Below are 13,403 nucleotides of genomic sequence, written 5' to 3' on the forward strand. Positions count from 1 at the left end.
AGGATCACGCGCCGCTCGTTATTCGACGGTCTACAAACTTTGTTGGAGGGATCGTCCGATGTCACGGATGGCATAGAGACTTTTTCGAAACCGACGAACCACAGAGTGCGAGGCCAATCATGCAAATACAGGACACACAGAGGCCGCAAAAGCTGGCGAGGCTCTTCAGTGCACACTAGACATAGGAAAGGCCAAATATCCAAGTTTCATGCAGGCGGCCTCCTCCCCCCAAAAGACCAAATGGTGAACAGAGCCGTCACGAAATAAGGCGACGCAAGCGTCGTATATTCTGAAAGTCGACAGCCTCGTAAATAAGTCAACTTTGGCTGGTCGCCCACGTATTACCTGATCCCAACGAACAAAATGGAAGAAGCAAATGGAAGAGCGAGAGCCGGCGTGAAGTTGTACACATTGCAGGTAAGCAGGCACGCACGCGGGCGGCACGAAAACTTAAGGTAGTTCCAGCAAACCAACAGCCCTGCCCAGCGGCACTGCTCAAAGCCAAGATAGTCATGAATTGACAACTTAATCCCTTTGTAGTCTTGGCTTCAATTCGGAAGATCACTTTCGTGTCCTTCGCTCTTCGTCACTCGTCGCTTGTTTCTCGCTTGTCCGAAAGTCAGAGGTCGTATGGCGCGGCGCATCGCTATGGTTCCGTTCCACAATACAGTCCATTCCGTTGGCTGCTGGGGAGGCGAAGTGTTCAATGTGGAAGGATTTAGTGGGCTAAAGGGGAGGGGGGCACGGAGAGTGGCTGTGTCAGCCTGCTGCCTGGTGAAAAGCTGCCGCTATCCATTAGGTCGTGCATCCACGCCTCCCCAAGATCCCGGGGCGGCGTACTTCCTTGGGTACGGATAGCAGTAGCTTCCTCTGCACCTCTGCAAGGTACTTTCTTCCCTGGTGTGTCTCACGCGTCACAACAAAGTACCCTGGATTGAGGTAATCCCCCCGACGCAGGAGCTGCGCAGTGACCAGTGACATGTTCAAGTGAATCGCCGCCTAGAGCTCGTTTCCCTTTTGACGTCTGACACCCCTCCATTTCCCAACGATTCATTCTTTCCCTTCATTTAAAAGAACCTTCAAACTCCAACATTTGTCCTTTCTCAGCATCATCATCATCATCATCGTAGTTTTGATTTTGGGAGCCAAATAAACCGCAAACATGTACACGCGGCTGCAGCACTTTGCCGACGTCGTCTATAAGAGGGCCGTCGAAGAGACGCCTCGCGAACCCGAGATTCCCGGCTGGTCCTTTTGGGTCTTCCTCGCCGACTTCATCGTCTTCCTCCCCATCATCCTCTGGGTAAGCCTTGTCTCCTCCCCTTCGACTTTCGAGGCCTCCTTCAAACCTGGCCTTCATATCATGAACCTGTTCTCACTAACACGTGCACCGTCTAGACCTCCTACACCCTCCACCAGGTCTACCCCATCTTCGCCATCGTCGAGGACGAGAACCCGCCCGCCTACGACCCCGTCAACCTCGCCGAAGATGAAGGCGCCATCCCTCCGCCGGCCCCGAGGTTCGCCCCGACGGCCCCGTCCCCCAGACAAAGGTGACCGGAGGCCGCCCCACCACCGTCACCTCCTCCATCCGCTCCATCAACCGCCTCCTGACCACCTACGGCGGCTGGCGCTCAAACTTCCGCGGCTTCGGCGTCTACTTTGTCCAGGCCCTCGCGACCAACTTCCTCTTTGGCATCTTCTCCTCCTTCCTCCCGGACATCCTCGCCTCCCTCGCGACCCTCCTCTCCGCCCTTGCCCTCGTCCAGCTCTCCGCCGTCTGGGTCCACATCGTCATCACCCCCTCAAGCTCCGACTACTTCTGGAAGCGCCTCCCGCCCTTCAAGCGCACCTTTGACGCCACTGCGAAGCCCGTCGCCGCCTACTGGCTCGCCGAGCAGGTCGCCACCTGGGTCCCCATCGCCGTCGGCTGGGCCCTCGGCCTCGACCTCCCCAACTTCCAGTTCGGCAAGCCCAACTCGGTCGTCTCCCAGCCCCAGAGCTCAGACGCCTGGAAGAGCATCGTCATCACCCTCATCAGCATCGCCTTCCAGATCATCATCGTCATCCCCGCTCACGTCGTCCTCGTCCGCGTCCAGGCCTCTCTCATCCCCGAGGAGGCGAACACCATCATTCCCTTTGACCGCTCCTTCGAGGGCAAGGTCGAGCCCCGCGTCGTCGGAGGCAAGGGCTACGCCACGATGGACGACGCCTGGAGCGGCTTCTCCCGCAACGCCTGGAAGCGCCTCGTCATCCTATACGTCAAGATCTTTGCCGTCTCCTTTGCCGCTTTCGCGCTCATGGCCGCTGTTGTCATTCCCGAGATTATCGTCTTCAGCAAGCTTGCCAAATAAATGTATGGTTAGCAACTGAAATCCATAAACCCTATCTCTCTCAACTCTTAGGCTATTGCACTTATACTCAGTTGCGCCCTTCAAGACTCGCAAGGATGCGTTGATGGGAAGAAAGCGGATACACCTTGATTAGCTGTACTTGAATTTGCGCATCATCATGCACTAAATCGTTTCTTAGCTAGCTGGAGAGTATCTACTTCGTGTCTTGTTATCACAACTCCATACCCCAAATAAAACAGAGAATGAAAGGTTGAAATCACTGCATCACCATAGCCATCATCAAGATCAAGATCATCATCATCATCATCATCATAAGGAAGTGAGCAGCAAAAGTCTTTCTTTCTAGTGTCATTAAACCGTCAAATGTCTTGGGTTTCATAAGTAGTGAGGTCCTTTCGTGAACAATACCAACTCCCCAGACAATGCAGCAGCAACAGCGGCAAAAAAAAGGCAGAAAAAGTTTTGCCTCGTCAGCCGGTCTTCTCATCCATCCTGTATGTTCTCGTGGTCGTCTGTCTGTCGGTCGTCCACCCTCACACACACAACGGGGATGATATCATCTCCCTTGAGCCCTCTCCTCTGCACACACCCTCCTCCACACACCATCCACTGCCACCAAAATCTTCCTCCCTTGACCAAAAATGACAAAAGACCGCCCAGGAACTTGCTTGACAAGCCAGAATCCAAGAGCAATGCAAACCCCGCCCAAACAAAAGAAAAGGAGGAAGAGAAAGAATTCAACATCAAGGAGAGAGGAAAACCTCTCCTCTCCCAATTCCGTAATTTGTGCTCGAGCTTGCATGTGAATCTTTTGCGAATTTCATCGTCCTCTTGTTTTCCAGTATACTCACTGACCAGGAAAAGAACAAGGTTAAAGAGGCCTCTGTGGAGAGCAAGGGAGTCGTGCCGCCGCCAGGGTCAACACAGCGGGGGGTATAACGGTCTAGTTCGCACCAAGCTGTGATCTAACTTGTACGTTGTTGTGTGTCTATTCGAAGGGTGAGGGTGTATCTCCCTGTACCGTCTCCCGATCTCAGGGGGCCCCAAATGATCAAGGGAATAACAGAGCATGTGGCGTGCAGCTTAAGATTTTTGAGAGAAGAACCAACTGCTTCTCTTGCCGGCACTGCCCTCGTTCTGCTGGATGCTGTTGATGACGGGGATGGAAGGTCCCTGATTATCAGCACCGCCACCACGGAGGGGTTTGGCGATGCGGCTGCCAGCGCCAGAGAAGCTGAAGCCACCCAGCGAGGGAGAGTTCAGGCCGCGAGTGCTGCCAGCCTTGGCTGCCTCCAGCCTCTCCTTGACAGCAGCAAGCTGAACCTCGAACCTGGAGGGCACGAATCGTTAGCATCAGATAATAGAGTTCGAGAGGTTGAAGGATAGGCAGAAACATGGATCGCGAGGGGGTCTTACTTGTGATTCGCAGAGGCCATCTTCTCCTGGCTATCCTGTAGCAGGCTCTCCAGGCTCTGGATGCGCTCGTTACGAGCAATGAGTTTACGCTCAGCAATGGCCACCTCCTTCTTCAGTGCCGAGTTCTGCTCGACGAGCTGGCGCTGAACCTGAGTAAGCTGCTCAAGGTTCCTCTCCAGGAAGGCCATCTTCTTCTGTTGGGCCCGGTTGTTGGATGAGCGAAGCACGTTGTTATACTGCTCTCTTGTCTCGTCAAGCGAGATTTCGAGCTCAACCACACGCTCGCAACGGTTCTGAAGATCGCGCATAAGGCTCTTCTTCATAATGTCGAACTCGGCAATCTGTTGCTGAATCGACTTGCCGTTCGCCATGGGCGCGGCGGTACCAGCCTTGACTCTCTGTTGGAGATCCTCGATAAGGGTCTTCATCTTGGTGTTCTCGGCAGCCTTCTGGGCAATCTCAGCCTTTAACTCATCAACAAGCTCCATGGAGGTGGTCTGCTTGTTAGAGTAAGCACTCTCCAGGCGAGCCTTAATCTCCTCGACATCGTTCTCCCCGAGGTTGCGGGTCAGGAGCTCCTCGTACTCCTGCTGGAGAGCCGACAGGTGGTCTTCGAGCTCGGCTCTGCGACGGGCATCGGCTTCGCTCGAGGAAGCACTGTATACGGACAGCTCGGCTTGTCTAACGATTCCTTGGATCTCGACGAAGCGCGACTTGAGAGCCTGAAGCTCATCTGGGTTGACAACCTCACCAGTAGAGCTGACCTCGTGAAGGGCCTCCAGTTGGGAAATAGCCTCCGAGATGGCCTTCTCGTTATCGCTGAACACATCGGCGCCAAGGTCGAAGCCGGCCATCATCTTGGCCATCTTCTCGGCCTTCTTCTTCTCCTTCTCATCAAGGACGGCGCTTGTTTCCTTGGCGCTCATCTTCACGTCCAGAAGCTGCTGCTTGACCTCGTCCAGCTCCGCAGTCAGCTCGGCATTTTGCTCCTTGAGAGCATCCATGGTGATTTGCGCCTCCTTGCCCTCAAAGGTGAGTCGCTCAATTTGCATCTTGACCTCGTTCACCTCCCCGTTCAGCTTCTCATTTTCCTTCCCAGTCTTCGCATCGTGCTCCTTGAGGTAGGCAAGCTCCTCCTTGGTCTCCCGGAGAGCCTTCTCTGCTGCGTTGTACTGAGACTCCTTCTCGGCAATCTGGTCCTGGAGCTCGTTCTCTCGGCGCAGGAATTCGTCGCGCTCATCTTTGTCGAGAGGCAAACTTGGTGTTCCTGATCGCTCTGAGATGGCTGGGGTCTCGGATCTGCTGTCGGGCAACAGGCGGGATGGTGTTGAAGGACGAGGCGCCTTTGCTTCGGCCTTGGTCCCGACTACACCATCTGCAGATAAGGGGGCCACCCATCTGTCCTTAGGCACGGCCTCTCCGGCGCGCCAGAGCTGAACTTCGCCTTCCAAATTTGAGAGATACGTTTCGAAGGTCGAGATCTGGCCTCTGGCCTTGCCGAGCAAAGCCTTGAGTTCGGAGGGACTTAGCTCGGCGTTGATCTTGGCCTTGTTCTTGATTGCCTTTGCACGAGTACCGAATCGGAGGGTGCCAAGGGTTTCAGCATCGTTGTAACTACTGGGAGAGCAATTAATGATGAGAGTTGTCCGACTGTTACCTCCCAGAGATTCTTGGAGGATACGAGTCAACTTGGAATCGCGGTAGGGGACGTGGGATGATCTGCCGTCGGTCAAGGCGTTGATGACCATTCCGAGAGCACTCAAACTCTTGTTGATCTTCTTTGCTTCCTCCAGCGTCTGACCACTGGCGCCTGTCTTTCCAACCTTTTCGCTACCGGCCAAATCGACCAGGAAAAGCTGACCACTCTTTGCCGATCCGGTCTCGACATTCTTTTGGGTAATGGTGACGACGAAGATGGAATGCGAACGGGAAGATTCCTGGTTCATGTTGGTTGCAGAAACGGCTCGGGCGTTTCCACCTCTTCTCATAACTTCGTAGACTTCCTGGACACTGGAGACGTAGACTTCGAGAAGACCCTTGACGTAGACACCGCGATTCTTTTCTTCGTGCACGGGAAGGTTGTCGTTTTGGGGCGCAAGCAAATCGCGAATCCTCTCCATGTAGATTTCCATATAACTGACTCGAACCGTGTACTCGATAGTGCTGGGACTGGACATGATACTGGCGAAGATCTGTTCGACGATACGGGGGATAATACCTCGGCCTTCCTCGTCGTCGATGCTGGAACCCATCATGGTGTAGGATTTTCCGGCACCCGTCTGGCCATAGGCGAAGACGGTTCCGTTGTAACCATTGAGAATGTCGTCGACAGTCGATCGGATGGAAAAGTCGAAAATATCGGACTGCTTACATTCCATGTCGAAGACACGGTCGAAGGTGAAGGACCCCTGGGCCTCCTTGGACTAAAGCATTATGAGTCAACTGAGTGCCCGCATGCGCGATGTCAAGCACCGGGTAGGGAGGCACTTACGTCGAGAGTACATGTTTCCTCGCTGCTGAAGGAGACAATGGGCTGGCCGCCCGACGCCAGTTCCACTTTGTTCTGTGGACGGAATCGGGCGACGACCTTGATACTGTTGTTTGCGCCAGACATGGTGACGGTATTTCAGACCAAGCGAGGTCGAAGCCGGGGTCGTGAGGTTGCGATCGGGACAAGATGCTGCGAGATAGGGGGGTTTTGTGGTTGCGAGGCACTCGGCGGCCGCAGCTCGGCAACGGGGGGGTTGTGTTGAAAGGACACACACAGACAAGGCGGGTGGGATGAAATGACGGTGTGCGGATATGGAAAGGCTGCTAGAATGACATATCGCAGGTATTGCAGGGCGATGATGCAAGGAGAAAGGAACAGCGACAGCACAAACCAGCGGCAGTAGCAGCCAGAAAGGCAGTCGGTCAGAAAGCGAAAGAGGAGGGAGATGTGTGGTTGTATTGTTTGGAAAACGGGTTTTGGGGGGGCTTTTGGGGGGTTGAGATGCAAATGACGGGACGCGCTAGAAATCGCGTAGAATTATTTGATGGCAGCAAGACAAAGCACAGAATGCAGGTGCAGAGAGGGGGAAGTAAGGTCCACGGGTACCTTCCCACAGTTCCTCCCACAGTTCCTTCAGTTCCCATGGAAAGTCACAAGTCACTGCTAAGGTAAGGTAAGGTATTCAGGCCCAAAAACAAACCAATCCCATCCCGCCATGGTCACTTCACGCTGGTCGTTTCATCCCCACCTCGTCGTCTTTCCTAAAGCACAGCCGAGGGGTCCCCGTCCCAGACAGGTAAAGTCCCCTGTTGTGCTGCTGGAATGGACGGATACAGCAGCACGCATCGCCCATGCAGTGCCCAACGGGACTGGCTGCACTCGCACACTGACCATCATGAGCAGGCATGTTGGTACTTCAGATGGCCCGGCGCATTGCACACTAATTAGAGGACCACCCGGCCGAGCACGCGACAGAGATTTGCTGACGAGAGTTTGCACTTTGCACGGTTGACCAAGTGGACTGAGAGTTGGGGACTGGCCTTTGGGTGAGTCTTGTTATGGTAGACTGCTCCGCTTTCGCCTGTGAATTCATAATAAACAACTACGGGCCGCATGTTGTTCAACAGATTTGGTATTTCGCTACTTATGAGGTCACAAATGCACTTCCCACGAACTCCCCTGTAAAGCCAGATGAAGACGAACCTAACGTCACCGACGACGGGTGACTCAACGGATAGGAAAAGCAAAGCACGTCCACGAAACGCCTATCGCAACATGGGGTCGCCCCAAAAGCCACTTAGAGAGGACAGCACGAGCCGAAACGCCAAATCCCCCCACTCCCACCTCATCGGGTACCCCAGTTGCTTAATGCGAAGAAGATCAAGACATCTGTCTGGTCAGCCCTGGGTGTAGCTCATATCAATCTGCCCCTCGTTCGGCCCTCTAGCAACCTCTCGCAGCCCAGCAGCTTATTCCTACACGAGCCATGCCCTGCTGAAGTAAGGCGCGGATATTCTCGTTCATAACAGTCGTGTGTATGCGTCGTGATAATCATGTCGATTTAATCGTCCCAACTCTTCTCGACAGTCTCACGAACCCGCTTCGTGTACTCCTTCCGGTTGTCCTTATACAGGTTCGATGCTTCAACATTCGCTGGGGAGCCCGTGTTTGGGTCGTTAAGCAAACTGACGATACAAGTTAGCTAAAATCCAGCTCCGTCATTCGTAGAGTGGCACCCAGGATCCCTTAGGTAGGATAGCTCTCACCTCTGAATGCTCGTCAACACGGCCGCGACATCATACGTAGGACTCCAGCGGTTCTGCAGGATATCCAAGCACAGCTCTCCCGTAGCGTAGACATTCGGATGGAACATCTGGCTGATGAACTTGACCGCGGGTGGCTTGTTGGGGTACTGCTCCTCGAACTGCATAACGAGTCTGAAAGTACCGTCTTCGAATGGAGTATCGGCGGGACCAATAATCACGGCATTCCTAAAGCATGTCTTGTCAGTCGTCGTTGGCACATTCGGCAGACTCGGGATTTGGTCAAGCATACCAGGTCATGACGTTGTCGGGGACGGGAGAGGCAGAAACGCCAGCGGGAGGATCAGTCTGCATACGCTACGCAGTGCGTTAGGATCGTACACAAAATGATGGCATTCTGAGCGACGCAGCTTACCTTGAAGTCGCGCATCAAGCGACGGCGGGCGGCGGTAGACATGGTGGCGGTCGACGACTGATTACCAAGACTGAGGGGTCGGAGGATCGTAACTGCCGTCGAGAAAGGACGGGTGAGAACCGAGAGTCGGTTCAAAGAGTGGGCGGTCGACGTATATATCCTCGCTGGGTATCGAGAATGCTGGAATTTCTGGAGATCTCCGTCACTTACGATGTGTGATGGAGAAAGTTGTAGAAAGGTCGTGTGCATCACAGACGAGAGTCCGAAAGAATGGCGCGGGAAGCACTCGCCTTCACCACCGCCTTCCGCTTGGGCCAGTGGGTGGGTCTCAATTTCTGGTCCAATCATGTTGGGCGATACTAAGCGCGAATCACCCGATAACAAGTGTGGCACTCAAGAGTCCCGTCTCCAATACCTACCTAAGGTAGGTACCAAACGCCCGCGGCAGTCGCGACTTAAGCCTCCCATCTCTCATTGACACCGTCTAGGCCGCAAGCTGGACCATCCAACTGAGGTGCTTCTGACAGACACTTGGATGGGTTTATATTCCATGGATACCGCTTGCCATTGTGCCATGTTGGTGAGAGTCGCACCTAACTTACCTTAAGAGGCAGTATATAAAAAGATACTCAAATGCACCAACTTGCACACCAGCGGGGTGTAGCTTTCCTTTCGCATGCGCGGGATGAGAGGTCGTTTGTAGGCGGGTTTGTTCGGTATTTATAGTTACGCTGTAGGATTGCCATAACGGTGATCATCCGTATGCCGCGAAATTCCGGGGGGGAATGTCATCCAAAATGCAGGCAAAGAGTGACATCGTTGCAGCAGCCGGAACCGGTTCCACCCCTTTGGCCCGACGAGCTTTCCGAGCGGAATTGGCTCTACTTCCACGGTCCGGGGTGGGGGATCGGTTCTCCAAGGACCTGGGGGAAACTTGGGAAGTTACCTCACTCCTCACTTAGAAGCTCGGCCCCGCCCTTGTACCTCCCAGGCACCCCCCCTCTTAAGCCGAGGAAGACCGCAGAACCTGGGGTACTGTCATCCCGCGCCTTCCACATGCTCGCTTCATCCCTCTCGAAGTAAACTGTCAAGCCGCCATCCTATCTTTTTTCCTTCCTTCCCATTTCCCTCTGCAAGATCGTTTTAGGTCGCGACCGCTTTGTGCATTTCTGCTGCGAAATACCAGATACCATTTGTAACATATTCCACCATGTTTATCAGACAATCGTCAAGGCTTCCTAGCCAATTGGCTAGGCAAGCGGCTTCCCGTCAGTTCTCCACGCGAGCTGCGCTTCGGCAAGAGATTCGGGACGCATACATCATCAGTGCCTCAAGAACACCGACAGCAAAGGTAACAACAAACAGTTCAGTAAGCTTCTACAAAGCTTTCATAACTAACACGGCCGCCAGTTCAATGGCTCGTTCACGAGCGTAACTGCGCCGCAGCTGGGCGCCGTCGCCATCAAGTCCGCAATCGAAAAGTCCAAAGTTCCCGTCGACAAGATCACCGATGTGTACATGGGTAATGTTCTACAAGGTTCCGTTGGGCAGGCGCCGGCTCGCCAGGCCTTGATCTTTGCCGGTCTCCCGTCTAGTGTGGAAGCGATCACCATCAACAAGGTCTGCGCATCCGGCATGAAAGCTGTCGTCTTTGCTGCACAAAACATCCAGCTCGGTCTCTCGGAGGCGCAGGTTGCCGGTGGCATGGAGAACATGACAAGGGTGCCGTATTACGTGCCCCGCGCTTCTAGTCTGCCGCCATTCGGTCATGTCCAGATGGAGGACGGCCTGATCAAGGACGGGTTGACTGACGTTTACGACAAATTTCACATGGGCAACTGCGCCGAGAACACGGCTAAGAAGTACGAGATTTCTCGCGAGATGCAAGACGAGTACGCTATCGAGTCCTACAAGCGCGCCCAGGCTGCGTGGAAAGCGAACGCCTTTGCCGAAGAAATCGCTCCTGTCACTGTTCCCGGAAGGAAGGGCGACACAGTCATTGATTCTGATGAGGGATACCTCGATGTTAAGTTCGACAGAGTACCTACTCTGAAGCCAGCCTTTGTGCGCGACGGCACTGGCACTGTCACTGCTGCCAACTCCTCCACGTTGAACGACGGTGCCAGTGCACTTGTTTTGGGCAGCAAGGAAATTGCGTCAAAATACGGTTCCGGTTCTCGAGTGCTGGCAAAGATTTGCGGCTCGGCCGACGCCGCGGTTGATCCTATCGACTTCCCTATCGCTCCGGCCAAGGCAGTACCCATCGCACTCAAGAGAGCGGGTATCACCAAAGACCAAGTTGCCGTGTGGGAGTTCAACGAAGCTTTTGCCGCTGTCATTAAGGCGAACGAAAAGGTATGCTTAGCGTCCACAACCAATCAATCAATACAATCGCGACTAACAGCCATTCCGTAGATCCTCGGATTGGAGGGTGCTCGGGTTAACCCTCTCGGTGGAGCTATCTCCCTCGGCCACGCCCTGGGTAGCTCTGGATCACGAATCATCGTCACTCTGCTGCACCAGCTGAAGCCTGGCGAATACGGTGTTGCAGCCATCTGCAACGGAGGCGGCGCGGCCACGGCGATCGTCGTGCAGCGCGTCGAGTCTGTGTAATTTGCCATGTGTATGTCGTTGCGGGTATACTTCCCGGCAGCGTCTATGCCATGTGGAAAAGGAAAGCGGCATGCATAAGGTGCTTAGCTTCATGCGTGAATTGGGAGCTACTTTCCGCTCAGGTTACGATGACCATAGCGGATTCGAGGCACTTTATGTGAGAGGCGTAAATTGTGAAAAGTTGAAGAAGCCAACTGGAAAAGTAGACTGGGTTTGGATGATTTTGGGAATGCAATATCCCATGTAGAAAACTTGACGCAGATCACTAGTAAATGTTACCCTTCACAAAGTACGTTGAAGCTACAAAGTGACGACCGGCCAGCTCCATTCACGGCTCCACTCACCGAGCACGTACCCTTGTTCCCCGTACACCGAAGAATCCACCTCTGCTCACCTCACATCGTCTGGCTCGAGCTCTCTCAACTTGAACTTCCACCTTCATCACAACCCGCAAGGCTTCCTCACTTCTTCTTTCCCGAATCGCGGCCTCGCCCCGCTCCCCGAATGAAGCATCACTTTTGGCACTTTTCAATTCCGTGCCAACGATGTCCCTGTTAATTCAATTCCTCAGCCAGATTCGCACATTTGTCCGTGCTCAGAACATCGACGAGCTCCGGAATTGGCTCCTCGTTGAGCCCAACGCAAACCAGCAATATCACGCCCTTGCCAATGAGCTGCGAACGCAGTTTCGCTCATCACGGCATGGCGCCAACGGGACAAGCAGCACAGCACTAGAGAGCACAATTGAGAAATGCCTCCCCGAAGAGGACGACGTGCCAGAGGGCCAGGGTTCGCCGTGGCCAGGCTTTGTGACTTTTATGAAGGACTACATGGTCTTCTGGCGCGACGTCGACTATGATGACCTCTTGGGTGCTCACACGTTACTAAGTGGGCTGGTAAAGTGAGTCGTCGATGAGAGCCTCTCACCAGCTCTGTTGAAGCAGATCTCATGGCCCTCAACCGCGCCTTTCGTAGTCAAAGCAGCAATCGGCTAACACCCACACAGCTCCTGTAGTACCGCCTTTGCCCACCCTACCTATGGAGGCATGCTACTGAAGACAGCAATGTCCCTCTGCGAGTCCCTCTCGCGCCTGACAATGATGTTGTCAAAGCGTCCGGACCTTACGCGCAACATCCGCAACGTCGACGCCGATGACCGCAAGTCCATTGCCGAATCCTCGGCTGAGATCATCCAAAAGATATTCACTACTTGCCTGACGGACCGCTCCAGCGCGCGGTACAGCAAGCCGGAAGGCAAGAAGGTTGGCGTTTACATGTTTGCCAACCTAGTGCTGAAGCTTCTCTTCGCCGTACGTCTGCTTCCTGCCTTTCCAATACTCCAGTTTGCCTGAGCCCCGAGCGCGTTGACTGATGGATGCCTGTAGTGTCGGAGAACACATCTTGCGAAACAAATATTCACAAACATCTCCACAAACTCGCCGCCATTATCATTCTACCCGGCATCACAACGCGTCAACTTCCTCTACTACCTAGGCCGCTTCAACCTTGCAAACTGCCACTTCCTCCGCGCGGCGCTCTGCCTCGAAGAGGCCTATCTCCAGATCCCACCACCCCTCACATCTCATCGCGCCCTGGTTCTCAGCTATCTCGTCCCCTGCAACTTCTTGCTGGGCCGTCTACCCTCCCAGCTCCTGCTCTCTCGCCCAGAAGCGTCAACCCTTGTACCCGTCTACCAACCACTGATTCAAGCGATCCGCAAGGGCGACTTTGTCCTCTTCCAACACACGCTGGCCCAGCACGAAAAATACCTCTTCGACAAGGGCCTCCTCCTCGTCCTCACCCATCGCCTCCGGCCTCTGCTCTGGCGCTCCCTCTCCCGCAGAACATTCCTCCTCACCTACGCCCCGGGCCAAGACGACGCCAACCCCTCCAACACGAACCGACGCGCCGCAACAATGGACCTCGCTGACCTCCACGCGACGTCCCAGTACCTCCAACACCGCCTCGAAGGCTACGTTCCCTCCAAGTCGCCCTCCTCCTTCGCGCCGTCGACAGCATCCCCCGCTTTCCTCAAAGCAGTAAGCCACGATGCGGCCTCGACGCTCGTCCCGCCGCCCGGCGGACCCAAGAAGCTGCGCCCCAACGAGGGATTGGTCTGGGGCAACTCCCCCGTGGAGATGGATGACGTGGAGATGAATGTCTCGGTGCTGATTCAGCTTGGGTTCATGCACGGTTTTATCGCGCACTCGCAGGGGAGGTTCGCCGTCATGGGCGCCACGAAGAAGAGTCCCGTATTGGCTGGGTGGCCGACGCCGTGGACGGCTATTCGGGAGAGGCAGTACGAGGAGGATCTGGATTTGGATCATGTGCCTGGATGGGTGAAGGGTTGA

The 13,403-nt window shown here is 54.6% G+C and overlaps 5 protein-coding genes across 5 annotated transcripts; 3 read left to right on the forward strand and 2 right to left on the reverse strand.

Moving 5' to 3' along the window:
• Window positions 1-1,162: 1,162 nt before the first annotated feature.
• On the forward strand, window positions 1,163-2,354 carry N0V96_005876 (uncharacterized protein; the record flags this gene model as incomplete). Its single annotated transcript, XM_065757518.1, has 2 exons — window positions 1,163-1,303; window positions 1,521-2,354. 2 exons carry the CDS (start codon window positions 1,163-1,165, stop codon window positions 2,352-2,354), a joined length of 975 nt encoding a protein of 324 aa, XP_065613861.1.
• Window positions 2,355-3,437: 1,083 nt separating this feature from the next.
• On the reverse strand, window positions 3,438-6,384 carry KLP1 (Kinesin heavy chain; the record flags this gene model as incomplete). Its single annotated transcript, XM_053189503.2, has 3 exons — window positions 3,438-3,684; window positions 3,771-6,193; window positions 6,262-6,384. The coding sequence occupies 3 exons, from the start codon at window positions 6,382-6,384 to the stop codon at window positions 3,438-3,440; spliced, it is 2,793 nt and encodes a 930-aa protein (XP_053052956.2).
• A 1,438-nt stretch (window positions 6,385-7,822) lies between these two features.
• Window positions 7,823-8,481, reverse strand: UBC2 (Ubiquitin-conjugating enzyme E2 2; the record flags this gene model as incomplete). Its single annotated transcript, XM_053189502.1, has 4 exons — window positions 7,823-7,946; window positions 8,028-8,252; window positions 8,317-8,381; window positions 8,440-8,481. The coding sequence occupies 4 exons, from the start codon at window positions 8,479-8,481 to the stop codon at window positions 7,823-7,825; spliced, it is 456 nt and encodes a 151-aa protein (XP_053052955.1).
• Window positions 8,482-9,495: 1,014 nt separating this feature from the next.
• On the forward strand, window positions 9,496-11,052 carry N0V96_005879 (uncharacterized protein; the record flags this gene model as incomplete). The annotated part of the gene is made up of 4 exons (XM_053189501.2): window positions 9,496-9,518; window positions 9,661-9,790; window positions 9,850-10,794; window positions 10,855-11,052. The coding sequence occupies 4 exons, from the start codon at window positions 9,496-9,498 to the stop codon at window positions 11,050-11,052; spliced, it is 1,296 nt and encodes a 431-aa protein (XP_053052954.2).
• A 545-nt stretch (window positions 11,053-11,597) lies between these two features.
• Window positions 11,598-13,403, forward strand: N0V96_005880 (uncharacterized protein; the record flags this gene model as incomplete). Its single annotated transcript, XM_053189500.1, has 3 exons — window positions 11,598-11,953; window positions 12,059-12,362; window positions 12,438-13,403. 3 exons carry the CDS (start codon window positions 11,598-11,600, stop codon window positions 13,401-13,403), a joined length of 1,626 nt encoding a protein of 541 aa, XP_053052953.1.

The sequence above is a fragment of the Colletotrichum fioriniae genome (genome assembly GCF_027942845.1).
Source record: "Colletotrichum fioriniae strain IMI 355084 chromosome Unknown scaffold_6, whole genome shotgun sequence".
Lineage (NCBI taxonomy): Eukaryota > Fungi > Ascomycota > Sordariomycetes > Glomerellales > Glomerellaceae > Colletotrichum > Colletotrichum fioriniae.